The sequence below is a fragment of the Podarcis cretensis genome (assembly GCF_951804945.1).
Source record: "Podarcis cretensis genome assembly, chromosome: 8".
Taxonomy (NCBI): Eukaryota; Metazoa; Chordata; class Lepidosauria; order Squamata; family Lacertidae; genus Podarcis; species Podarcis cretensis.
The window spans coordinates 70,657,821-70,685,300 of NC_137177.1; the positions used below are offsets into that span (position 1 = coordinate 70,657,821).

General features: G+C 44.0%; 2 protein-coding genes across 3 annotated transcripts in view; one reads left to right on the top strand and one right to left on the bottom strand.

Moving 5' to 3' along the window:
• MRPS16 (mitochondrial ribosomal protein S16) overlaps positions 1-27,480 on the bottom strand; it is a 317,894-nt gene that overhangs the window by 141,775 nt on the left and 148,639 nt on the right. The window lies entirely within an intron of this gene.
• Positions 3,943-27,346, top strand: WRAP73 (WD repeat containing, antisense to TP73). 2 transcript variants are annotated; one of them, XM_079987095.1, is made up of 12 exons: positions 3,943-5,244; positions 6,906-7,058; positions 8,392-8,508; positions 16,745-16,817; positions 18,623-18,726; positions 19,961-20,047; positions 20,610-20,744; positions 20,856-20,933; positions 21,700-21,805; positions 23,066-23,191; positions 25,027-25,218; positions 26,412-27,346. In XM_079987095.1, the coding sequence occupies exons 1-12, from the start codon at positions 5,176-5,178 to the stop codon at positions 26,525-26,527; spliced, it is 1,356 nt and encodes a 451-aa protein (XP_079843221.1). In that variant the 5' UTR covers positions 3,943-5,175; the 3' UTR covers positions 26,528-27,346. The 2 variants fall into 2 exon arrangements, with proteins under 2 accessions (XP_079843221.1, XP_079843222.1); XM_079987096.1 differs by lacking the exon at positions 19,961-20,047.

A 27,480-nucleotide genomic window follows, 5' to 3' on the forward strand; every position in this document is an offset into this window, starting at 1 on the left:
TCAAGGATGCGGTTTCTCTGCAAAGCTATTAATAAGGCACTTTAGGAGATATGTTTGCGGCATATCACTTAATTCATCTGAGTAGTTTTCCATTTTTCTAGATAAATTTTTAGATATCATTATGACTGCCACGCAATTCTTAGCTTATTTATTAGCTGCTGTTTATTTAACGTTGTTAATATTGTTGCATAGATCATAAATCATATAATATGTCTTCTGCTGTGATTGGGATGCTTAGCTTATATTTTTTTAGTTGCTGTTGTGTTGTTTTACTGTTGATTTGTTATTTTGTATGATTATGTTATACGATTCACTCCGTTGTTATTTATTATTTGTAAGCCGCTTTAGGCTTCATTTGAATGAAAAGCAGCATTGGAAATACAATCAATCAATATAGGCATAACTTTATTACATATGCACTCAGCAAAGACTTAAAAAAAACACACACAAAGGGAATAATATGGACATTTAGACGCTTTAATGCATGTAACATGAACTCTGGGATTTTTATCACTTGAGGATGTCATAATGTGCCTTGTATAATGCCCTGGTCCGGTCCTACTCAGAGTAGAACCATTGAAATTAATGGACTGAAGCTCGTCACAGACTAGAACTCAATAGGCCAGGCATGTCCAAAATCCGTTTCGGGGGCCTAATCCGACCCTCCGGTCGGTTTAATCCGGCCCCTGTGGCAGTTTATTTCCTGGGGTAAAATCCTAAAAAAAACCCCTCAACAATTCCAACCCTAAGAAAAGCAAATTTGGTCGGCTCTTTGGTCGGCCCCCACGACCCTTCACTTCATCATATCTGGCCCTCTTTGAAAAAAGTTTGGACATCACTGCATAGGCACACCGACCTAACCTCAAAGAAAGAAATACAGACACGTGGCGTCAGGAAGATGTGAGTTCACATACCTGCAGCACAGCAGAGTACCGGCTATCATGGGCGAGGGCGGGCGGATGCCCCCATCAATAAAAATAAATAAAAATTCATTGCTAACTGAGGTTCTCCCCCCCCCCCAAAAAAAACAGAAGGCCTGCCCCCCCAAGAAAAAAAATAGTGGCTACGCCCATGTCGGCTATGCACGCATTACCTAGGAGGAAGTGCCATTGATTTCGGCGGGACTTACTTCCGAGTAAGGGGAAGAAGGAAGGTATAAACCCCATCGACTTCCTTTCTTTTCTCTAATAAATATTTATAGCCTACCTCTTTCGATTAAAAAGAGAGAACTCTCTCTCATTTTTGCGAACACTTTTTAATTTTTTTGCAAGACTGGCACAGCCTCAGTCTGGTTGCAGTCCTACGTGCCCACTTCCCTGGGAGTAAACCTCCTCTGAATGTAGGACTTCCAAAAAAAACATGCACAGGACTGAAAAGCGAGTTTATCCTAAGAATCAGATCCAGCTTGTGGATCAATGATCGGAGCAAATCGAACCGAGAGAAGAGAGGAGAGAGGATGGGAGGGAGGGAGGGAGAAGGAAATTTTTGTCTGGGTTTTAAATTGTATTTGGGAATTAAAGGGTGACGAATGGACTGGTGTGTGAGAGAAAGAGAGAGAGAAAGAAATAGCTGGGGGCGGAGCAGCTCTGTTTGCCCAGATGATCGTTAAGAAGGTGGCGCGCTCTTTCCCGGGAATTGCTTGTGTTTTTTCTGTTTGCTGAGCGGGAAAGCAGGGCAGCGTTTCTCCCTTAGGAAAATAACTGGCAGCGGTTTAACGGGGAGGGGGCATTTCAATCCCTGCCTGGAGACTGCATCTGAGACCTTCTTCTGCATGCAACGTACCACATAGAACTAGAAGGCTGGGTCCATTAAGCTCAGTATTGTGTACTACACTGACTGGCAGGTTTCAGACCAGAGACATTCCCAGCCCTGTCTGGATATACCAGGGATCGAACCTGCGATCTGTTGCACGAAAAACAGATGCTTTACCACTGAGCTAAAACCTAATTAGGAACCCAGAAAACTGCTTGATATTGAGTCAGAATTTTGGTCCATCTAGCTTGGTAGTGTCTACACTGACTGGCAGCAGCTTTGCAGGGTTTCAGACAGGAGACATTCCCAGCTCTGTTCAGAGACATCGGGAGCTTCTACCTGCAAAGTTGACGCTGTGGTTCTTGATGAAATGCAGTTTAAACAGGAACAGAGGAAGCTGCCGAATCAGAGCAGGGGTCCAGCTAGCTCTATATTTCCTACACTGACTGGAAGCAGCTTTCTGGGTTTTCAGGAAAGAGTCCTCCAGCCCTTTCTGGAATTGTCCGGGATTGAACCTGGGAAGTTTTGCATGCAAAACAAATGCTCTACCACAAAGCTACAGCCCTTGTTTGAATTGCCATTGAGTAGATTTTATCTGTTTATGGCTGAAACGTCATATTATTCATTTCATTTATTTATTGCATTTCTACCCTACCCTTTTCTCCATACAGCTCAAGGTGGGATACATCATTTGTCCCCCAAATATCTGAAGGGCTGCCCATGGAAGATGGAGCAAGCTTGTTTGCTACTGCTACAGAGGGTGGGGCCCAAACCAATGGATTCAAAGGACAAGAAAGAAGGAGATCCCGACTAAACATTAGGAAGAATGTCCTGATGTTAAGAGCTGTTTGACAGTGGGAAGGACTTCCTTGGAAGGTGGGGCACTCTCCTTCATTTGAGGTTTTTAAACAGAGGTCAGAATCATAGAATCACAGCATTGTAATAATAATAATAATAATAATAATAATAATAATAATAATTTATTATTTATACCCTGCCCATCTGGCTGGGCTTCCCCAGCCACTCTGGGCGGCTTCCAAAAAATATTAAAATACTGTAATACATCAAACATTAAAAGCTTCCCTAAAAAGGGAGTAGTGTTGGAAGGGACCACCCGGGTCACCTGGTCCAAGCCCCTGCAATGTAGGAATATTTTGCCCAATGTGGGGCTCGAACCCATGACCCTTCTTGGGTGGCCACCTTTAGGTGCAATTCCTGCACTGCAGAGGATTAGATGACCCTTGAGGTCCCTTCCAACTCTTACCATTGTAGTAGGCCATGGACTATGATTTTGTGCTTTAGTCATAAAACTCTGCAAAAAGAGCTAGGCTAAGAAGCAGAGACTGCCCCCCCCCCCAAGATCACCCAGGAAGCTTCATGCCCGGGTGGGGTGATTTGAACCCTGGTTTCTCTCCCGGATCTGATTCTCTAACCCATGGGTAGGCAAACTAAGGCCCAGGGGCCGGATCCGGCACAATCACCTTCAAAATCTGGCCCGCGGATGGTCTGGGGATAAGCGTGTTTTTACATGAGTGGAATGTGTCCTTTTATTTAAAATGCACCTCTGGGTTATTTGTGGGACCTGCCTGGTGTTTTTACATGAGTGGAATGTGTGCTTTGATTTAAAATGCATCTCTGGGTTATTTGTGGGGCATAGGAATTCGTTCATCATCCCCCAAAAAATAAATATAGTTCGGCCCTCCACAAGGTCTGAGGGACAGTGGACCGGCCCCCTGCTGAAAAAGATTGCTGACCCCCAGTATACTGCTTTCTACATGACTTTTGTTTTATTTGCTTGAACACAGAGATATATATCTATATCTAGATATAGTATTATATAGTATAGCTAGCTATATTTATACATATATATATAATATTCATACACACACACACACACACACAAACATCTATCTATCTATCTATCTATCTATCTATCTATCTATCTATCTATCTATCATCTGTCTATCATCTCCCCTAATGGCCTAGTGGAATCTTCATTATCATCAACAATAAAAGCAGCGTCCCCTTCTCCGCAAGCCGGCCAGCTGACAACTCCTTGGCCAACCTTCCTAGCTAGCTTCCTAGCTCGAGAGTCACCGCACCCTGCAGAACTACACCTCCCAGCGTGCCTCGCGGCCTCCTCCCTACCCCATACCTTTTCCGGAAGGGAGCGGATAACTGTTTCCGGCCCGGGAAGAGCCGGTTGATTGGCGGGCGTCTTTGAAGCGGGCGCGAGGCCGCCTCTTCGCCTCGGCAGCTGCGCTTTCCCCTCCCCCACCCCATTCCACCGCCCACCCCACCGAGAGAGAGAGAGGGAGGGGGCTCGGTTTTTTGGGTGGTGGTGGTCTTACCCGCTCTGTCAGTGAGGGGTCAGCGGGGGCGCCCTACAAATCAGCTCTCTTTGCTCAGAAGGGTGGCTGGCTGGCTGGGTGGGTGGGTCACCTCTCTCCCTTTATTATTCTCTCTTTTTTTGGGGGGGGGGGTGTCCCAGTTTCTTCCTCACTTCAAAGACCAAATCTCCCTCCCCCTCCCCTTTTTAAAATTGTGGATAATTTCCTAAGTGTGTGGGTCACACACCCCACTTGTGTTTTGAGGCTGGGGGTCCCTTTCTCTCTTCCTCCCCTCTTTTCTTTCAGGGGGGCAAATTATTCCCTTGAAATTTTTAAGGGGCGGCATCTTTTCTTCTGAGGTGTATTCCCGCCCTACCCCGTTTTTCTATATTCCTTTTTTTGCGTGGGTTAAGGGTAGTTTGTACCTCCTTCCTTTACTTCAGGGGACAGTTCTTTGGCATCCCTTGAGACCTTAAGAGTTGCATTCAACAGCTTTGAGGAGGACCTCTCCCCTGTTTTCTTTTATTGGGGATAATGATATATATCTGCCAGGTTGTGTTTTTGTTTTTTTGGCGGGGGAGTAATCCACTCCTTCCTTGGGGTCCTCCCTCCTCTTACTCAAATTCTCACCCCCTCCATCTCCTAGACATTGATGGGCAGCACCTTCTCCTTTGAGGCTGTGTTTTTATTTTGAAAATTTCTTTCCCTCTGTATGTGTCCCCCTCCCCTACTTTCTGAGACTTCTCAAAATACAGCATCCTGTGGGCAAGTCTCTACTATTCTGGGTACATCTATATTATATATTTCCCAAGGCTGGGCTAATTCATATCACCCCTTCACCCACACACATACACATTTCTTTATGGGAAATGGCATCTTTCCCAGTATCCGCTGGATATCTCCTCCACTCCGATTCCTAGGACAGCCCTTACACTGAACTGTTGCTCTCTGCTTGGAGCAAAACTGTAATGTGAAAACTCCCTGTTCCTTAGCCTCTACAACAAGGTAGACAAACAGGCCTTTTGCCCTTGGGAGACTAGATTTGGTCCTGCTCATTTGCTAGGCTCCCCTTCTCCCTTGTTATTTGGTCAACATGAATTTCTCCGAGGTATTTAAACTCTCCAGTCAGTTGTGCAGGTTCTCTCCGGATGGAAAATGCTTGGTGAGCTTAGCCTTGTGGTGTGCCGTGTGTATCTATTTTACAGATAATGGGTTGGTGGGGGGTAAGGACTAAGAGTGGGCGGACAGGGGGGTTGAATGTGGATTCAGGGAAGGAATGGGAGATGTGGGGACCAGGGGTGTTTTGATATTTGATGATAATACACATGATTTCCTTGTTCTAACCCAGTTTTATGTTGGGACAGCCTTAGCCAAACAGTATCTGATTTCTGCTGAGGAGAGCAGCATCCATAAAATGAGCCTTTCCACCTAGTTAGCAACCTTGCATGACATTTGCCCATTAAATTCTTAACTGTTTTTAAATGACACCAGGAAATCTCTTCCCAGAAGATGTGCATAGTAATATCAAATTATAAATTGGCTGTGATTTTAAATAACAATCATTTTAATCAGCGCCACCTCTGAGCCCTCTTCTCTTTCCTACTTAATGTGTCTTGCCTTTTAATTTATAAGCTTTTATTACTATGTTTGGTTCGTAGTTCTAACCACCTGGATTATGATGATGTGAAATCTTTGCCTTGTAGTATATCTGCAGAAGTGCACGATTATTGCGACATTAGTATGCAGAACTGGTGTAGCTGTTTAGAGCTGCAGTCCTGTGCATTGCTTCTTCGAGTGTCAACCCCACTGATCTATTCCAGTGCCCCCAGTTTGGTTTAAATGAACAATTTTGGGTTCCTTTCTCCCCCACCTGCACTTCTTCTTTTGTAGCAAACCATGGTTTGCCCTGTTCAGATGAAATGAAAAACAATGGTTTGCCAAGGACGAGGAAGTTCAAGAGGAGGAGGAGTGCAGGAGGAGTTTTCAGATGTAAAAGGGGAGGGGGCTTCTGCACCTGTAATAGTTACATAGAAAAGGGAGCTTCAGCAACTGAAGCTTGTGTGATCAGTTAAAGTTGGAGAAGCCGCCACATTTATTTCATTGGTTGTCCTGCATAGGCCTAAGGATAGTTTCAGTGTCATTGGCTGAAGTTACGTGTGAACCAAGCTATGTGTATGGGGGTAGAAACTTCCACTGAAGCCATCAGGAGAGCGTCATTAACTACGAACCAGACCAAGTTGGCTTTCTGGGAGATACCTATGTCCCCTGGTTTGAGGGGACGTACAAAATGTGTGATTCACCCTACAAAACCCTGCTAAAAGACTACAAAACCCTACAAAGGTTTGGGAGCAGACTCTAAATTTCAGGGCTTGTAGTTACTGAAGCTCATCAGAAAATCTGTTGGTGCACCTATAAGCGGCTTAGTCATGCTGGCCACATGACCTGAAAGCTGTCTGCGGACAAATGCCGGCTCCCTCGGCCTATAGAGCGAGATGAGCGCGCAACCCCAGAGTCGGTCACGGCTGGACCTAATGGTCAGGGGTCCCTTTACCTTTACCTTTAAGCACCTATATTAATTTGTAAAACAGGTACCTTTAATATATTAATTGGCAATTGACAAATCAGTTATTTTTACTGCATGACAGGCCTGCGGTATGTCATCAGTCTATATTTTGTAGAGCTTTCATTTTATTCTACAGGTTTTCTAATGGTTTCTCCTGTCTCTAATACTAGAGGATTTAGGAATCACATCTGAAATAATTTTGCCCCCTGTCACTGAGCTAAAATGCCACAGCTAAGTTATTCATTTTTTGTTCTATTCAGGCCTCCGGTGTCCAGTATCGTTTGGTGGTTCGTGATGTAAACACTCTCCAAATTCTGCAGCTCTTCACCTGCCTAGACCAAATCCAGCACATTGAGTGGTCTTCAGATTCTCTTTTTATATTATGTGCAATGTACAAGCGTGGAATTGTGCAGGTGGGCACCTATGCAATATGCTTTCTTTTCTGGAACTTGCCAGTTTCTAAACTGATGGTGTTAAGCAGCAAGTATTTAATATAGGTGCTGGGGAAACAAATGCACTTTACCTACAGAATGCCCCCAAGTTCAAACTGGCATCTTTAGATAGGGATGGGAGAGTCTTCTTGAAACCATGGAAAGCCTCTACCAGCTAGTTTGGTTGTACCATTGGCCTGACCTTGTTTAAAGCAGCTTCCTATTAATATCAGGTCTTTATTCAGAAACATGAGGACTAGAATTTTTAATGTTTAGGGGAAGGACCATATCTCAGTGGCAGAGCATCTCTGTTTTGCATGCAGAAGATCCCAAGTCCAACCACTGACATCTCCAGGTAGGGCTGAGAGAGACTTCTCCCTGAAATCCTGTATTGCTGCTCCCAGTCACTATAGACAGTACTGAGCTAGGTTGAAAAGAGCATGTCTTTTCCAGGAACAAACAAACCGCAGAACTATGTCCCCTGATGCAAAAGTAGCTTTAGGGTTTTGCTAGTTTCTGAAAGAAGCAGAGCTGCTGTCAGTCCTGCGGACAATGACTGAGCTGGGCAGCTGGGTTAAGGACCCAGCTGATTTCTAGCCTTGCTTAGTACCATCATTTACAAACTGGGAATAGCAGTGGTGGACCATCAAAGTGATGCTTAGCAAAGCAGACTTGAAAGTAATTTCACCAAACTTCCTAGCTCATACATTTTATTTTAATGGCTCACATGGACTTATTGAGACAACATCATGCTTAATGAAAGACCAGTTATAAAATTTCCCTCCCTGGTCACCTGGAGGTGATTCATGTTTGCCACAGGCAACTTGGTAAGTGTGAGCCTGTTGTGAAGCACTTTGCATCTGAAAAGCACCATATAAATAGGGCAGTATGTAAATTTAATAAACAAAAAACAATTTAAGCAAACCCTTTCAGTTTTTTTTGAAATTTTAATGTGTGGTGGGTCTTTAATAATATCAGAGCTCTGTGATATCTTTAAAGTCAAACAAATATATTGTGGTCCAGTTCTCTTAAAGACAGCCACCATCTTTACCGGAGGCTTATACAATCCTGTGCCACAACAAACCTCTTGATCTTTACAAACACTCTTTTGGAATAGTTTTGTGGATCTGACTGGATGTAAAGAAGAAGAAAAGGCTTACCTCTGTAGTGGGACCCAGCGCCAGTCTTTCATGGTCTTTTGCTGGTGGGCTTGTCTTTTTCTGTTGAAGAGTGATCCTTGAGAGGAAGCTGGTAGGGCTTTGGGTGCCTTGTTCAAGTCAGCCCTGACTTGACTGTTCTTCCTCCCTTGGCTTAGGTCTGGTCCTTGGAGCAGCCTGATTGGCACTGCAAGATCGATGAAGGCTCAGCGGGACTCGTGGCTTCTTGCTGGAGTCCGGATGGCCGTCACATTCTCAATACTACAGAGTTCCACGTAAGTGTGAAATTGAGGCTGCTCTTGTAAGATATCAAATGTTACTGTCTACATCCTAGCCCCTAAAATAGCCTGAAGCTCTTAAAGCTGCAGTGTGCTGCTAAGTTGTACTTGTGGGACCTTTTTTAAAAAAAAAGTGAGGCTGCATGATTAAGGAAAGGCTCCTTTAATATTCTTTGCAGGAGAATACAACAAAGAAAGGTAACAAGTCTCAGATTTTAGTCACATAATCTTGGGTATATAAGGAATCATAAACATTATCTCTAGCTCTCCTGAGGACTGATGCGTTGTTCAGTAGCCAAGAACAGGATTAGTAAGCCATGAAGTCTTTGTTTCCTTGTTCACCACCACTAGTTTAATTAAACCACTATCTCAGCCACCTTTTTAAACTTTTTTTTTGCATTTATGTGCATGTTACTAAGCTCACAAGTAAGGACTATTGAGGTGATTGATGCATATGGACGCTTCAAAGCAATATACAAATTAGAATTGGAATTATTCTCCCACTGATATTTTTAATATAGCACAGTAGCTTGAAATGGCTTTGTGCAGGTCACCATGCACATGGTGACACCCCCCCCCCCCGTAACACATGTCAGAAAATACAGGGTCACTTTCTTACCTAATCTCAGGTAAAGCTTATTTCCATCTCCAAATATGCAGTCAGTTAGACAGATGTGTGAAGTGAAGGTCTGTTGTGGAGTTTCTGCTCTCGACTGTCCCTGATTCCCCAAATGTGGAAATGTTCCAAAATCAAAGGAAGAGAGACAGAACACCTTTCTGTTTTTCTTACTGAGCGAGCTGAAGGGCTAGTTTGTGAAGGATATTTTCCTCCCGTATTGCATTAGAGCCCGTCAGATGTTTTTCCTCAACTGTAATAACTGCCCAGATGTGAAAATAACTGTTGCTGGTTCAGTAAATAAAAGAATAATAGAATCATAGATGATGGCATGCATAGAGCCACTCTCCTTAGAACATAAGAGCTCTGCTGGATTAGATCAAAGGCCCATCTATCCCAGCATCCCAGTCCCCACCATGGTCAGTCCTATGTGCATGACAATCCCACAAGCATGATATGAGAGCAGTGGCCCTGCTAAGAGCATAAGAAGAGCCTGCTGGATCAGATCAGTGGCCCATCTTATCCAGCATCCTGTTCTCACAGCTCAACCAGATACCTGTAGGAAATTGCAAGCTGGACCTAAGTGCAAGAGCACTCCTGTGGTTTCCTGCAACTGGTACAGTAAGCTCACAACTTGCGTGGGATCAAGTCTAAAGCCAAAATCATGTATAGTCAAAACCCACTGGGTTCAATGGGGGATTGGATTGCCCAAGTCATTTTCCCCAGAACCCAGCCACCTTTCCACCCCCTTTGTCATGTGTATAAAGCTCAGTGTGCACAAGTTAAATGTGCGTAAGTTGGGGGCTTACTGTATTCAGTATTGCCTCCAACCATGGAAGCAGAGCATAGCCTCCATGAATTGGTTTAATTCTCCTTTAAAGCCATCCAAGTTGGTGGCCCTCCCTGTGGGGGGTGAATTCCATAGTTTAACTATGCACTGCATGAAGAAGTGTTTTCTTTTATCTGTCCTGAATCTTTTAGCAACATCAGTTATCCATGGGTTCTAGTGTGATGTAAGTGAGAAAAACATTTCTCTTTACACTTTTCCCAGGCCATGCATAATTTTATAAACTTCCGTCATGCCACCTCTTAATTTTCCTTTTTGCAAACCAAGAAGTCCCGAATGCTACATCCTTTCCTCAATGGGGAGTCGCTGCATTCCCTTGCTTATTTTGGTCTCTCCTGCTGCCAGTACTCCCCACGTGCTTACAGTGCTTCACTCACATTTCTCAGCAATAATACCTTCTAGGTTTTTTTGTGGCAAGTAATCTCCCATAGTACAGGTGAATATTATCCTCATGGTGCGGGCTTATCCTCTCCCTGCATCTTTGCCAGTTCATCCGTTCGATCCATGGCTCTTCCGGGGCCATGCGGCAAAAAAGCAGGCACGAGACTTCACTGTATTGGATAGTTTTAATAGGGTGAAAACTATTCCAATTATCCAGCTTCATTTTGTTAGTGAGATGCCTGGCTAACAGCATCTCGAGGAATCGAAGATGGTGGGCTCCCTCTGCATACCTCTCACGGCTTCCAAATGGCACATGTATGTGGGGGCGGGCTGACAAGTTATTTATTACCCGCCATCAGAACTCCATTTGACCCTGCAGGATTTTCATTAAGCCCTTGCCAAGTTGGCATGTGTGTTTGGGATAGACTTTCTCCCCAGCTGTAAACAGGTTGCTAAATTAACTTGTGGCAGACAGCTGGCTGGGATATGTTGGTGTCTGCACTGTTTACTCTCTCAGGTCCTCTAAATCCATCGTCTGCCGGAGCAGACTGTGGACTAGTGTTTTGAGATGAGCACTTTAAGGATACATAATATCCTTGCATTGTGCACATTGCCCATTTCAGGGATCGCTTAGAAGGTTTTGCAAGTTATTCCTCAGCCGCTGCTGCTCACATTCAGAAGGCCGGGTTATGTCCAACACTAGTTCTGCTCAGAGTCGACCCACTAAAGTTAGTGGGCATAGTTTCGGAGTATAAACATAGTTGGCTCTGATCAAGTTCCCATGTATTTTACTTATTTAATGCATCCTGACAATGGAGAGGCTCTGTGGTCCCATCTCTCTCTCTCTCTCTCTCTCTCTCTCTCTCTCTCCTTCTCCCCTGCAGCCTGATGACAGTTGAGAGAGGATCATGACCCAGTAGCCATTGATAGCCACCTCCTGCATATATTTGTCTAGTCCTATTTTAAAGCTGTCAGAGTCGGTGGCCACGGTAATGACTGGCAGGCATTGCAACTGGGAGGGGACTGGAATTCCCATTGCTGCTGGGTTTGTCCCTTCTGTTCACTCAGTTTTGTAGCCTTGGGAGGTGCCTGGGTTCCAGGTGTTGGTGCTGGAACATGGGAAGCTGCCTTGTAATGAGTCAGACCTCTGGTTCATCTAACTCAGTATTGTCTGCACTGACTGGCAGTGGTGCACCGGGCTTTCATGCAGAAGTTTTCCCAAGTCCTACTTGGAGATGCCGGGGCTTGAACCTGGTACCTGCTGCATGTAGATTAGGCGCTCTTAACCACTGAGCTACAGTCCTCCTCCCGGTTTTGCCGGAAGTGGATAGAAGCTTCATGGATAGAAGACTTGCTTTTGCATAGTGGTGCACACCTAGTGACTGTCATGTTGTACCTTCATAGATTTGAGGCTAGCCCACTGTATTAAACATTTTGCAGGACTACCATTCACAGGCTCCAGGTGATGCAAAAGACACAGATCCACTGTCTTCTGATGGGAGAGGATTATTGAGAATAACTTGCACCAGGATTCAAATGTTGGTATTGGCTCCCTTTTATTTCCAAGTGCCATTCAAGGAGCCCAGTGGCTTGAGCTTGACTAGGATGATGTTTAAGATTGGATGGGAATGCTCCCTAAATGTGCCAGATCAGTCTGTAAGGGCCTACAGCAAGGAGATATTATTGGCAGTGAAATTCTGTTTCTTTGCAGATTTGCCTTCTGGAAATATTGTAAGATTTTTTCTTTCTTTTCCAGACTGGCCCCCAGTGGCCAGGGACAGTGTAGAGGAAGCTTGCAAACACTGTTGCCTAATGTGAGTTCTCTAAATAGGGTGGGCTTTAAGTCCAATAGATAGGTACGCTATTCATTATGAAACAGTTGCATGCAATTGTATTCACTTGGCTGTTTAGTCACCCGCTTCTATAACTAGGTTTACAACGGCAAGTCTTAACCTGCGGCAATAAATTGTATCTGAAAGATCATTTTCTGATTTGTCTCCTGGTAAGCTAATAGGACTGTAAAGAAGTGAAGAGTGTGTTAACAAGTTCCTTTTATGTGACTCTTGGATGATTTCTGGTAATGCTAGCTATTTTAAGAAGGCAAGTGATAGCATTGAGGAGAGTTTATATTCCTATGAGGTGCTGATTTTAAAGAGAGGCCCCTTATTTCTTACAGTGATATAGTTATAAAGCTGTGAGTATTATTCAAATAGTTGTAGCTGATTGATGGGGGGTGAGAAGGGTTAACTTTTCCTTTATAAGGCTGAGGCATTAAAATTTGTCTGAAGTCCTCCAGATGTTGTTGGGTTGCATCTCCCATCATCCTCAGTCAGCATGGCTAACGGTCAAGCATACCATGAGTTGTAGTCCCAACAACATCTCTAGGGAAAGCATGGGCTACCCTTGATTTAAACATTAAATTCCCATGCCCACTTAACTTCTAGCCGTTGAATGCCAGCCCAGACAAGAAAAGTCCTTAGAAAACATCTGGATGGTATTTTGCCATGAGCTTTAAGAGATTTGGGAAGCATATTACACACTGGTTGGGCAGCCACCGAGAACCAAATTATTGAGAAGCTGTTTGCGGACCAAAAGATCCGTGTTACTGTTATAAGACATATATTTACTCCCATACATCTGCTAGACACCATGTAGAGCTGAGGAGTCAGCCACTCCTATTTATTTATCATGTTTTGTTTCCTATCCTTTCTCTAAGAAGCTGAAGCCAAAATACAATGGGTTATCTAACCCATTTTATCCTCACATCAACCTTGTAAGGTAGGTTGGGCTGAGAAGGTGGTATTGGCCAAGGCCATTTAGTAAGTTTCATTCTGAGCCCAGACCCCGTTTCAGTCCAGCATTGTAATTCTCCAGCTACACCCCCCTCTGTTATTTTGCAGGACGAGTGTGCACTTACAGTTGTATGATGCTTGTGTTTGCACACTAAAAATGCTCCAGGGTCGCTGCTTGACCCATTACCATTTGGAGTAATGTTTGTGCTCTGAACGGCCGGAGGAGCTGCTAGCGGCAGTTTTCCCTCTTTCGGCGAATACTTGGGTGCCCTGTCGCTCTAATCCTTAGTAACTGTAAATGGCTATATTGGTTGAAAAATACTTTCTGTCGAGGAATGTGTGCTGCGTAATCCCCTGAAATCCTGTGCTGACAGACACAGCTATGTAAGGAGGCCCAGTGACCTAGTCAAGTCTGGGACAAAAGTTGACAGTCACTTGAGAACGCAAGGTTGTTAAGCGTGGGTTTTGTGTAATGAAAATTGCCAGTCTTGCCACCTGCCTGGGGTTGTCAAAGCTTGGGTGCAGCTCCTTAGCCCAGCTCTTCAGACTGTTTTATCGCGTTACTGTCTAAATACCTCTTGTTTCTCAGCTGTTTTTAGGCTATTTGAAAAATGCTGCTTCTGCTTCGCCTCCCACCCTTCCCTGCCCTGTGCTGCAAAACAACAGCTGTATGCTCCTCAGGCACCTTAGCAGTAGGATGTGAGTTTGGAAATTTTAATTAAGTCTGTAACCCCCACATTTGGGGGTGGGGGTGGGCGGGAAGGAAAATCTGTTAGGGAAAAGCTGGCTAAAAGCCCCTGTAGTGGCATTTGCTGGGATTTGCACACACACACCCCAACATTACAATCTGTTGTTAAATTTCTTACTTTCTCGATCTCGTACATAAAAAGAGGGGTGACTAGCGAGAATCTCGTGCTGGTAGGTGTTGGGTGCCTAAGTGCCTTGGCATTAATTGCCTGTAATGCTGGAAGGTGGGAGCAGGTTGACTCACGAATTGCGATCTGCCCGCTTGTTGTTCCTTATCACTGTAAGCAGAAGGGCTAAATGCTTTTCTTTTAAAGTAAATATTCAGGGAAGCGGTGTTGGCACTGGAGCCCGGCATGTTAGGGTGAAGGTGGCACAGCCCCACCAACCTCAGCCTTTCCTAATGCAGCTGCCACTTCACTTACAGTCCAGAGGGTGGCACTGCCAGCACCTTCCTCCTCCTTAGCCTCAGTGTTGTGCCTTGCAGAACTCAACAGAGAGGAGGATGGGGGCAAAACCAGAATTACTTGGCTCTGCCTCTCATTGGCTCGGGCTCCATTTTCTGTTGATCTGTCTGCCTCCCTCCCCGACTTATTCCAGTGGGCATCGGCCACCACTGGATGTTGGTAGAGCTTCATGTCTCTGGAAGACCATTAGTCATTGCCCATACTCCAGTTCTGTCAGGTCCCAATGGTGTACGTCTTCACTCAGACCTCTGGGTCTTGTTGAGGTTGCTGTTTAATTAGGTACGGGGAACATTCAGTTTGTAGAACAGTCTATGGGTGTGCTTTATCTTGCTGGAATGCTAAGGTCAATGTTTATGGTTCTGTTGTCCTGCAAAATCTGGAGCATATATTTTGGAAACTGTTCTGTAATTTTCTGAATGGTTTATAAATGGATCTAAGGGTATCAAATAAGTAGCAGGGGGCCATCCCTTATCACTACTTGTCTACGAATTTGCCTTTATCATCGTGCACTTGCTTGCAGATAGGGCAGTCTTCACCAACCTGTTGCCCTGCAGATGTTGGACTACAACTCCCATTGACAACCGGGGATGATGTGAGTTGTAGGCGAACAACATTCTTGAGTGCACAAAATGGGTGAAGGCCTCTTTCCAGCCTAGATTTGAAATCACCTCTGTAGCTCCCTGATCATCCCTAGATTTTACTGGGCAGTGCACTGCAATCTCTCTTCTGCTGAGATAGGCATTGTGTTGCTGTTTCGAAAGAAATATTCAGTGTCAGGAGTGTAGTCTGAAATTTATATTTTGGCATGACTGCAAACAAGCTGATGAGACGATGGTCTAAAAAGCCTTTCACTGGCTTAGACCCAGAATTAATCTTTTTTTTTTAATGGACATAGAAAATTATTGCTTGCTACCTTGTGATTAATGTTGCATTGCTGAGGGAAACTTCAAACTCAACTGAAAGTATGCGGATTGAAAGACTAGAGTAGGGATAAGGAACCTAAGGTGCAAAGGCCAAATATGGCCCTTCAAGCCTCTCTATCTGGCCCTTGGGACTCTAACTATGCCCCACCTCTTTCTGAGCCACACCTCCTTTTCCCACACCACACCCTTCACTGGCCCTGCCTTACAGCCTCAGTTGAGTATTTTTGCCTGGCTTGAATGTGCCCTCCAACACTAATAATTTATTTATTTATCTCATAAAATGTGTACACCACTTGATTGTAAAAAAATAAAGTAAATAAAAATGTATATGCTACCGATTCCTTCTAGTGAGAGGGCTGAAACAAGGAAAAGAGACCAAACACCTAGGCCCTTGCCCTTGATGGTAAGCAGCCCCTCCACTCTGACTGTACCTCACTCTAACCACCACTGAAATTGGGGCAGCATCTTCACCACTCCTGCTACTTCTCCACCCAGACACTTTAGAGTATCATTATTCACCCCCCTCCATTTACAGCTGGGATATTAGGGCCACAAGATAGTAAACCAGTATTTCCCAAACTTTGGTCTCCAGCTGATTTTAGACTACAACTCCCATCATCCCTAGCCAGCAAGACCAGCAGTCAGGGATGATGGGAATTGTAGTCCGAAAACAGCTGAGGACCTGAGTTTGGGAGACCCTGTAGTAAACTAAAGCCCAGCTGTATGTGTGTTCCACACTTTCAGACCCACAGGTGGGTTGTGAGGCCACACCAAGTGGGTCACAACAAAGCTGTTGCCGCCATGTGGGTTTCCAGCTTAGTCCAAGGAGAGTTAACTACATGTGTGTCTAGACCAGGGCGCATTTTAATAAGGCACTCATTTTATCCATTTCCACAAGTCCTGCAGTGTGGCAGGAGAAAGGCACCAGTTGTTTTTTTAAATAAGATACGTATTTCTGATCGAGCACTTTCTCCTGCCACATGGCAGCACTGGTTTTCCTTTAGTAGTAATGCTAAGTTAACACTGCATGTGTTGTTCTGTGAATTGCCATTTTAGGATTAACAACATGCATTATTACCATAACTAAGTATAAATCAAAAGTGAAAACACAAAAGTGCACCCCATGATGCAGCTTGGGAGTTGGAGATTGGGGTCACAGATGTGTACCAGTTGAAGACCACTTTTTTAGAACTTTAGGGAAGCACCAGTTAAAATGCCTGAGGGATGTAAGTTTGCTTTTGCTTGTGTGCTGGGAAGAAGGTATCTGAAGCAAAACTGCCGTATGTCTTCATGTTTTGTCCCCTAGTTTGGTTTCCCATTCTTTCTGCAGAATGAAAACCACACCGTTGTCGAGTGTGGAGATGAAGCTCAGTGGGTTCTGTATAAAAAACACTCCCCCTGCATGCATTTCATCTGAAAAGATAAACAAATACTTCCTCTGTCTCTTTCTCTGTTTCCAACAGCTGCGGATAACTGTCTGGTCCTTGTGTACAAAATCTGTGTCTTATATCAAGTATCCCAAGGCCTGTCAGCAGGGTAAGTGGAGCTAACCTAAAACAGGAAAGGTTTTTTTAAAAAATATTATTATAGCGAAGATTGCCATGATCTGGGGATATCCCATATCCCCTTCAACTGATATTTATCTACCCGCAGGAAGGGTACTGATATGGCGGGGTAACTGCAGTATATGTTTGTCCCAGTGGATGTTGGTGTTCACAAGTGAGCAATCCCCTCTTGTTCCCAAGCCGTATTCTGTCAGATGCAGGCAACTGTCCGACTGGTGGAGATCTGTGGAATAAAAATCCAGAGTACAAAATCAAATTAGTAGGGCATGGGGGGGGGGGTGAGCTTAAAAGTACACTCCTGATTTCTGTGTGGGTAAAGTTTTGAAGCAGGAAGGAAGTCAGGTGTGGTTCTTGTGAACAGCAGCCTGATATTGCTAAGCCCAACATGTGCAGGCTGACTGGAGGACAGAATGTCTGAGGATGTGTAGCATATCTTTCTGTTACCACTGAATAACCACAACCAGTTCTGCTAACATACATGTCACTATGAATTGGTGCTTTGGGGATATAGCACTGAAGAGAGAATGGTTTTCCCCCCTGGTACAAGTGGGGAAGGCCTTGTCATACACAAAAAACAACAAACGTGTTTGGGTAGAAGAACAATGCCAACATGGAGGATATGTGTGTCAACTTGGAAAATGTGGCTGTTCATTTCTACAGCCCTTGATGATTATGTTCTATCTCTGCTGTTGGAGGCAGTGTGCCTCTGAACACTGGTAGCTGGGAATCACAGGAGGGGAGAGCTGCTGTTGCACTTGAGTCTTGCTTGTGTACTTCCTGGGGGCATTTGGTTGGCCACTTTGAGAACAGGAAGCTGGACCCTTTGGCCCAACTGAACAGTGCTAATTTTAGGTTCATATTCCATTGGGCAGCCCATGCAATTTAATTAAACATGGCTCTTTTCTCTTTCTTCTCTGTATTTACCATGTTCTCGCACACACATGAATATGAATACCATAGGAGAGGCTGAAGATGCTTTGAATGGCATGTGTGGAAATGTTCAAGAAAAGTGGAAGGGTTAAAGAACGCACTGAGAAGTAGCTTTATCTTGCAAAAACAGTATCTCCCTGATATTTGATCTTAGGTTACATGTACACAGTTGTTTTTGATTATTATAATAGTAATTGCATAACCAGTCTCGTGAATCTGCTGTTAGACTGGCTCTCCCCACTCCACAAGATATGGATTCTTTGTACTTATAAGCACCAGTTTGTCCAATCAGTGTTACTCAAATCATGTGCCTAAAGAAATAGGGAAGCATTCTAATATCTCTTGTCTAAACTAGAGGTGAGAATACTAACTTCTACTCCTCCCCTTACGTAGTTCATACCAGTATTTTGAATTAAACATTTGTGGTTTTGTGTGGCCTTTCAGAAAGCATTTCTTCTTACCAAATAAGATGAGGACAGCTGAGAGTCAAGGGTCCTGGGTCAGGGTTCTGTTTTCCTTTCACACGCAGACAGGCTTTCCATTACTTGGTCTTGACAGTAGCGGAGTTTACAATGGTGGTACTTCAGGGCCTTGAAAAGTCGAATGAAAGCAATAGACCTCCACTTCAGAGCAAGTATAGCGTGTGTGTTATGCAAGGCCTCTCAAGAGAACAGGAACTAAGCAGCAACAAATATGCCTTAAGACATACTCATCCATTCTCAAAAAAAAGCCTCTTCTGTCCAGGTTTTGTTTTTCTTTGGGTTTGGCCCATTCCTTGGCTGGTATTAATTGCTCAATTTCCCTCTCTCCTAAGTGCTGCCATTTTTGTGTGTGTGTGTTTGGCAGGAATAGCATTCACAAAGGATGGCCGGTACATGGCCTTGGCAGAGAGGAGGGACTGCAAAGACTACATCAGCCTCTTTGTATGCAGTGATTGGCAGCTTCTGAGGGTAACCCTCCCCCCCATTATTCACCTTCCCCTTGTAGGCTCCCGTGTGCCTTGTAACCTTATAGAGCCTGTGCAGATGTAATGTTCCAAATCCCTTTAGCGATAAGGAGTTGACCACCAGTTTGTGCCTTTTCCTTCCACCTCATTCAATTTGCAAATTCTCTTCGATAGGCTAGAGCTGGTGCTGTCTTTAACAGGTGTTAATGCTAATCCTCTTGGGAATCCAGGCGAGAAGGCAAAGTAAGATAGTGAATTGTAGGGGTGGGGAGCAGGCTAGTTTCTTGCAAAAAGTGAGACGAATAGTGCTTGAATATTTTTGCTTCATGTCTCAGGCTCTACAAATGCTAGAACCTCAGAGCTAGATTCACCTAGCCAGTTCCATTAACCTAAGGCCTGTACAAACACTTCCTCATGCACAATGGGGTTTCCCGCCCTCTGAAATTGGCTCAGGGAGTGTCAGGAAAATATCCCCAGAAGAGCAAGCAAGGGTGTGTATGCTTGCACAGATAGAACAATTGGAAGAGTGAGATATTTAATTCCACTGTTAGGATTGTATTCATTAATGGATACAAGTTGCTCATGTACACACACACACACACACACACACACACACACACTTACTTTAAAATGAAAGCTGGGAATTGGGATTATAGTTCAGGTATGGGGCAGGAGGACACCCTGTGGGTGCCCACGATCATTCTTCTCAAAATGTGGTCCAATATTCATAAAAGAAAATAAACTATTTATTTAATTGGTAATGTATTTAGAATCACATAATTACAGAGTTGGAAGGGACCGCAAGGGTCATTTAGTGCAATCTTCTGCATTGCAGGAATCGCAGCTAAAGAATCCCTGACAGATGGCCATCCAGCCTCTGTTTAAAAACAGCAAATGAAGGAGAGTCATTTACCTCTTCATATTTCAGAGAAATTTTCTAAGCTGTTTTCCACATCCTAAAATATCAAAAATAGCCAAGTCAAAATAATATTGGTTTTTTTTACAGTACCTCATATAACAATTATGTAAGATGCCTTCTTAAACATTAGTAGAAATGGAAACAGCTGTCATAATGGGGACCATACCTATGGGCAGATTCAAGATGTAGCAGTACAGCAGAGACAACCAGCCCCCATCAACCAACTATAGAAGCATAGGAAGCAGCTGCTTCTCTCACTTCTGCTGTTTCCCCACCTTAAGCTCACACTGAAATTATTTCCTTTGTTTCTGTTTGGAAGCATTTTGATACTGAAACACAGGACCTGGCTGGGACAGAATGGGCGCCGAACGGCTGCGTGTTGGCGGTGTGGGACAGCTGCCTGGAGGTGAGGGGAAACTGCCAGTGCCTCAGTGGAGGGATCTTTTGCCAAACCCATTGCAGCGTGTCAGAGCAGCTGCATCCATATTGACTCAATAGCCCACATAGAAATGTGGCTGAGAGGTGGCTTTAATGAGAGCATTATCTAGGTAATGGCCTCTTGAGAACAGGCATGGGTAGTCTGTGGCCCTCCAGATGTTGCTGGACTGCAATGCCCACCACCTCAGACCATCAGCTATGCTGCCTGATGGGATCTGGAGTCCCAAACATCTGGAGGGTCACAGGTTGCCCCTTCCTGTCTCAAGAGATGGCCTTTGCATCAGCTTGTTGAGCGTATGCAATCTGTTGCTGGAATCTGAATGCAAAAACACTTCGAGATTTTGCAAAATGCAGAGAAGATTCTCTTTTTTTAGTGCTTAGCACTCAGCACTTGAGTATGGATAATTGACAGGCTGTGCGTATGCATTTTTGGACTGGGGCGGAGGTTGCTTGCTTCAAGACCTTCAGATGGGACAGACTAAAACTCTTAAGCCATTGCCAGTCTTAAAGATGTAAACCTTTCATTTCAGTATAAAGTTTTGCTGTACTCCCTTGACGGGCGTCTGCTGTCCACATACTGTGCTTATGAATGGTCACTAGGCATTAAATCTATCGCCTGGAGCCCCAGCAGCCAGTTCTTGGCAATCGGCAGTTATGATGAAAAGGTAAGGCTTCTGAATCCCTGCCAAAGTTGAGTTTGTGCCACAGTTTGTTCTCTCTCTCTCTCTCTCTGTGTGTGTGTCTGTTCACCCTGGGCTTTCTCCTCTCTTAATCAGGTGCGCATTCTGAACCATGTGACTTGGAAGAAAATTACAGAATTTGAGCATCCTGCAAATATTGCTAGCCCAAAGATAGTAAGTAGAAAAAGAAGAGTGGTCGGCTCATGCTGCAGGAAACACACTGGGGGGGGGGGCATTGAGACCTCTTATAATGATAATACTTGGTATTTGTAGAATTCTTCAAAATGTTTTCAGCAGTCCTTACAAAAACTCTATCAGTATCATTGTCCCCAGCAATGAGGGTGTTCAGGCTGTGTGGCTTGCTTAAGGTCATTTAGTAAGCATTCAGCTGAGGTGAGATTTGAACACGGGACTTCCTGTTCACATCTCAGCCTTTTAGTCACTTGATGTAAACCAGCCAAGTGCTGGTTAGTATGGACAGCTTTGATAATTATTTTCCTTTTGTTTGTTTGTTTGAACCAAAAACATATGCAGATTCAAGGGGATTGGAACATTGCTTTGTGATCGGAGATTAGGAGAAATGTGAGGCACTGCCTTGGTTCATGTGTTCTTCTTCCTGCTCTTCCTCCCCCATGAAATGGGCTTTTAAAACATGGACACCCATGTTGCAGCTTCTATTCTGTAAATTCTCTTGCATTTCTTTACATCACACAGTCTAGAGATCTATGTTCTGATTTGTGTTAGAACAATAGTTGAGAGGGATTAAAGAGTCTTCTCACCCAAACCCCACACCCTGTTTATTCTTAAATTTCTGTTTTCATCTGATGACACCCCCACCACTCAGACCTTGCTTACTGCCATGCTTTCCAGCCCGAGCGTGGATGTTCTAGCAACGTGTTTCCTATAAAGAGGTGCAGGGCTGACTTGCCTTTCTCTTCAGATTGTCTATAAGGAGGTGGAGAAATCGCCAGCAATGGAAGTGGAGAAACTTGCCTTCCCCCCTACCAAGAAAATGGCAAGCTCTCTCTTCAGCACAAAGAGCAAATGTAAGTCAAAGCAGGGACCGTGTGTACAAAGCTGCGTTATCACTTGTTTGTTTACTTACTTAAAAGTATTTGAAATAACTTTTACTCTCTTCTGCTGCTCAAAAGACCCCCATGGTGAAATACAAGATGTACTGTGCCCTTAGATGCACTGTGTAAAAGGCAAGACATAAAGGAAAAAGAGAAGGAGAGAAGGGAAAAAACAAATATCAAGCTGTATTTCTTATAACAGCCAGCTGGGGTGGAAGCAGGTTAGAGAAAGGAGGTGCCAAAAGGATTTGGTTTTGCCACAGAAAAAGGTTCAAATACATGATACCCAGAGTGATACCATATGGTTCTTGTGAGATCTTGACTGCTTTTGAGACCATTGACTGTAAGGTCTTAGCAGCTTACCTGCTTGACTTGGCAGTTGTTGAGCAACTGCTGTGGACTGGATTCTCTAATTCCTGTCAACAGATACCAAAAGATACTAATAGGTAGTTGCTCAGTTTTCCTAGCCCCCCACCCCCACCGCACCACAAATCTTCTGTCCTGGCTGCTTCCATTCAGCATGTGTCTATATGAGGCAGCTGAACCACATCGTGAGACACTGGAGTTGTGTATGGTGAGATATATCTCATTTTTGTGAGACTGGGCACTTAAAAGAAGGTTGGACTAAGTACTCAGTATCTGTTGATTTATTGGATTTATACACTGCCTTTCTGTCAAGCCACTCAAGGTGATTTACAGTTTTAAAATACTAAAACATATATATTATAGAGTCTTCTCAATGTCATTTGGGAGCTGGTAGTATGTGTTCTTCCTGGCCTGGGCTCCTTCACTTCAGTAGGGCTGTGTACCAGTCCTGGTAGAATCCCGAACTGAATCTGGCCAATTCAGGTCAACCCATAATTCCGCCAGAATGGGTTGAGGTAGCCTCAGGTTGGATCGGATCTACCCAGAGTGATCTAGGGCTGTCAAGGGTGGCGGTGCAGAGCAGTCTTGTAGTGAAGGTTGGGGAGTGGGGAGGAGGAGATCTAGGCAGGCAGCCTGCAGGTGTTTTCCTTCTGCTGATACATGTTTAATTTGGTTTTTAAGTGCTAATTAAACACTTTGCAAGGCCCCCATTGGGGCGCCTGATTGGGCCCCGAATTGAAGCAGTGGGAGGATGTGCAGCCCTAGTACTCTGTGTGCATCATAATATTAAAAGGACGTTTATTCCAGGATCCATTAAATAGAACAATCTGTGGTTTAAGTGACTTTTAATTTTTCCTCTCCTTCCAGATGAAATTGCCCAGGTCCCAGTTTCTTTGCATCATGTCAAACCTGCGGTAGACCGAGCAAATCCTAGAATTGGAGTTGGAATGTTAGCTTTTAGCTCAGATAACTGCTTCCTGGCGACCAGAAATGGTTAGTATCTCAAGAGGGGTGAATGAGGACCAATGTGTGTCCTAGTGACTTCAGGTTCAAGTCCTGCCTCTAGAATGTACTCATTGTATGGCTTTGTGTATATGACTCACTTCCCATGTTATAGTTTGGAAAGTAACTGCCCCATCTTACATGGCAAGGGTCTCCTTAATAGGAGTGACCCATTGTGGAGGTTTCTCCAGTTCAGACTGAGTGGTGTGCTCAGTGGTTAGTGCGTGAAAATGCTATTACATTGAGCACAGGGACCTGTCAGCTGTTAATATTCAGCACTTTGTTTTCATCATGACATTAGCTAGTAACTTCTGTAAAGCTGTGTGTTCTTATCTTGTTTTATAAACATCTTGACTAGCTTGGAATATAAATTTATGTTGATGCTGTATTTTTAATATTTTGTTGAAAGCTGCCCAGAGTGCTGGGGAAATCCAGCCAGATGGGCGGGGTATAAATAATAAATTATTGTTGTTGTTATTGTTATTATATGCTTTTGAGGATGGATCTTAAGAGAAAAATGAAACATGTTTCTCTCTCTCTCATGCCCTTGCACTGATAACACTGTGATTATGAAACTCTTGCTCTGGGAGCATGCCCAGAACATTCCACCCTAAACTTTGTGAGGTCTTGTCCTGCAGACTGGTTTCCCCAAAAATCACTTGAAGACAATTTGGTTGCACAATCTGCCACCTTATTGGTTCTTTTAATTCATGCCCAGGGGGCTGCATAACTTTATTTTGCAAAACAGCAATCACAAAGCCACTTAACAGTATTAAGCTGCTATAAATACTATTTCAGATAGTAAAAATTCAAATAGTGATCAGTAGAATGAAAACAGCTGTTTAAAATAGGATTCCAAATAGAACATGTTAGTTAAAAGGTCTTTTGAAGGCACCCATCAAAAAGCATGCAGGCAGCAGGCTTGGTGAATCTCCTTCAGGACTGAGTTCCATAATCACAGAGCCACTACAGAGCTGCCACCATGGAGCTGCTATTCCCTGCAGATTGATCCTCAGTCAGTGGCAGGGCCAGAAGGCAGGCCTTGGGTGCGGATCCTGAGACTTTGATAGGTTCATGCAGACATAGGCAGGGAACTTGTGGCCCTCAAGATGTTGCTGGACTACAGGTGCCCTCATTCTTGAACACTGGCCATGCTGGCTGGGGCTGATGGTTCCTAAGAACACTTGGGAGGCTACAGCTTCGTCACCCCTGGCACAGGTGGTTCAAGCAATAACCAGGTCCCAAACTTGAGGGACTTGGTCATCCCCAGTTTTGTTTTTAATTGGCAGCAGCGTGACCAATTTGAGCAGAGTAGTAATGTGTCTGCACCACCTTGCTCCTGCCACATTCTGAATCAACTGCAGCTTCTGGCTTGTCTTTAAAGACAGCTCAATTTTAAATGCATTGCAAGTAGTTTAGTATGGCTGTAGCAAGCAGATGGCTAACTGAGGCCCAATGGGCTTTCTCTAGGTTGCAGCCGGTAAACCTAGCCAAAGCTAGTAGAATGCATTCCTGGCTGCAGATGCAACTTGGGCATCTAGAAATAACCTTGGTTCCAGGAGGTATTCTAAACTCTGTGCTTGGTTCTCTAGTATTTGGTGACTAACACAGTACTTGGTTCCAGAACAGGTTGTATATCTTTATCCAGATTAACAAAAGATCCAACTTACTGCCTGATGGGCTTTGCAGTAAGTTTTCACTGTGGGTGGTTGCTGAGGTCCGTCTGCCTCAGTTCCATAGACCAATTATTAGTACAATTGTAAACCAGGGACTGATTGCATTGTGTGCCTGTATTGTACCTTTAATTGCTGTTTCACGTCTAACAGATAATATTCCTAACGCTATTTGGATCTGGGATGTCCAAAAGATGAAGCTGTTTGTGATCCTGGAGCAGCTGTGTCCCATCCAGCTTTTCCAGTGGGATCCCCGTCAGTCCCGGCTTGCCATTTGTACTGGGAACAGCAGAGTGTACCTCTGGTCCCCAGCAGGATGCGTGTCTGTACAGGTACCAGTGGAAGGTAAGGAAGCTCCAAACTGATACTGCAGACAAGTCAGGCCTAGGGGCAATTTTGCTACAGTGGGGAAGGGTATCCTTGAATGGGTTACTGTTACCTACTGGGCAATTAGCAACAACAGGTTTCGTTAACATTTTCTTAAACTGTGAAGCCTTTTTCTAAACTGGGTGATCATTTTCAACACGTCTTTAATAGACAGCTCACATTCTCTAGGTGTGTGATCATTTCAACAACTCTAGGTCAGTGCTTGGATTGATGTTACCATATCAGAAATGAACTGAAAGCAGTGTGCTGGTTGGCCCTCATTTGGTTGTTAAATATGCGGTGCTGATTAAATGCATTGCACGTGACTGTGAAAAAACTGAGGCAGTCACAAGTGGAGATTAACTCTGTGCTAATCTCCAAAACCATATAGATCATACTTGCATTGCTGTCATGAAGCACACGGGGTGTGTGTGTGTATTCTACTCTGAGTAGGCCCATTGTCAACCTTCTCAGAGTAGGACTAATAGTGGAATACAGCCCATGTCAAGGTTCAATCCTTCACATCTCTAGTAAAAAGGAGTAGTAACAGGTGATGAATGAAACTGTCTGATGGAGACTCTAGAAAGTCACTGCTAGTCAGAGTAAACAACACTAGGCTAGATGGTCAATCTGATTTGATCTGAGTCATCTTCCTACATCAGCTGCTACGGCACACATTCTAGAGTGCTTTCTGCACTTTTAAGATACTGAAAAAAACACAAAGGAATCCTAAAATCTTTTAGGATTATTATTCTCTTAATCATCCTTTCAGATTCTGAAGCTGTGACCAAATTAGCATCACCCACACCCAAACGGGGAGATATTAGGAGGTCTATGTATTCGAAGAACCTCAAAACAGCCCAACGAGTTTTGAGCCTGCTTAAGAGGCCACAGGATGTTGACTGCTGTAGGTCAGGGTAGGGAATAAGACTTGAAAACAAGATGGAGTGGTTGAGACCATGAACAGGAATGCTCCATGCAGCAACGTGTTTGAATACATTTTAGAAAGTAATCCTTAAATATTTACGTGTACAGTGCAATTCTGCAAATTGGAGCTAACGTATGCCTACAACTATCTTTTATCTGAAGGGGTGGGCATTATAATGATCGCCTAGCAAAATTTTGTGCTTAAAGGGTATTTGCCAGTAAAAATTTTTGATCCTTGTCCACAGGTGACTTCCAGGTAACTTCTCTGTGCTGGCACTCCAGTGGGGACACTCTGGCTCTCCTGAGTAAGGACAATTTTTGTATGTGTTATTTAGAAAAAGAAGAGGAAGATGTGAAATAGCTACACCCAAAGCTAAGCTGGGTTAAAACGGAAGCCTGGTTTTGTGTACTGGTTCTCCAGCATTGCAAGTGGAGGGGGAGGGGGGAGAGAAACTGCTGCTGGGCTTCGTCTGTATATAGATGTGTGGAAGCTTGTATTTGCCCTTGATGCACTTTAAACAGCTGAGCAGTATAAAATGTTATGAAATAGTGAGGAAACAGGTGTTTTAGCTTTAAACTTCTAGATCCATTTACAACATGTGTATCTTAGTGTGTAAACTACTTAGTTTATTTTGAAAATAAAATAAAACATTTTTGTTACATAATGCATTATTAAAACATGGCTACAAGGCTGCCATTTTTTTCATTCTTCAGAGTATGAACAGTATTTGCTGTCGCCTATGAAAACAAAAAATTGAATGAAGGTGTGCAGTGCTGACTTATAAAGGGAAAGCTCTCAGGTTAAACTCAGCACCTGAAATGTTCCCAGAAGCGGTCTGCCTGAAGCAGGATTTGGCCAGTTTTCAAGGGCCCTGGCACCTGCCCCTTCAGTCCTTTACTGAGGTTTCCACTCACTGTTACGGATGCAGTCAATGATAACCAAGGCAACAATTTGGATAGAAGAGCTGCTTGTTGTCCTGTTGGTTGACTTAGAAAACACAGAACTGCTTGGATCAAGAGCAAGGAGGACAGTGCTCATTTGATTCCACCCCATGCCTCCGCTGCAGTTCCTTGGTAAGTGGAAAACAGAAATGAAGAACAGCTGGGCAGTCTGTATATTAGCAGCTGCCAACATCTACCTGTTTGTTAAGTAAAGCTACCCAATTAGTTTTGATTTTTTTTTAATACTTAGCGTACAGCCTAAAATCTCCAGACAGTTTGTTCTTCCCAGTATGTCTTGGTACTACACAAACTACTCTTAACAAAACCTCATTTGAATGCCTGCTACCCCCTCCCACTCTCTACCTTAAGGCT

Excerpts from the sequence above, each read along its gene's own strand:
- WRAP73 (XM_079987095.1), top strand. The coding sequence starts at position 5,176 with ATGAATTTCTCCGAGGTATTTAAACTCTCCAGTCAGTTGTGCAGGTTC. Across the intron at positions 20,048-20,609 it reads TGTGGGACAGCTGCCTGGAG|TATAAAGTTTTGCTGTACTC; the intron begins GTGAGGGGAAAC and ends CTTTCATTTCAG. Across the intron at positions 23,192-25,026 it reads CTTCCTGGCGACCAGAAATG|ATAATATTCCTAACGCTATT; the intron begins GTTAGTATCTCA and ends CACGTCTAACAG.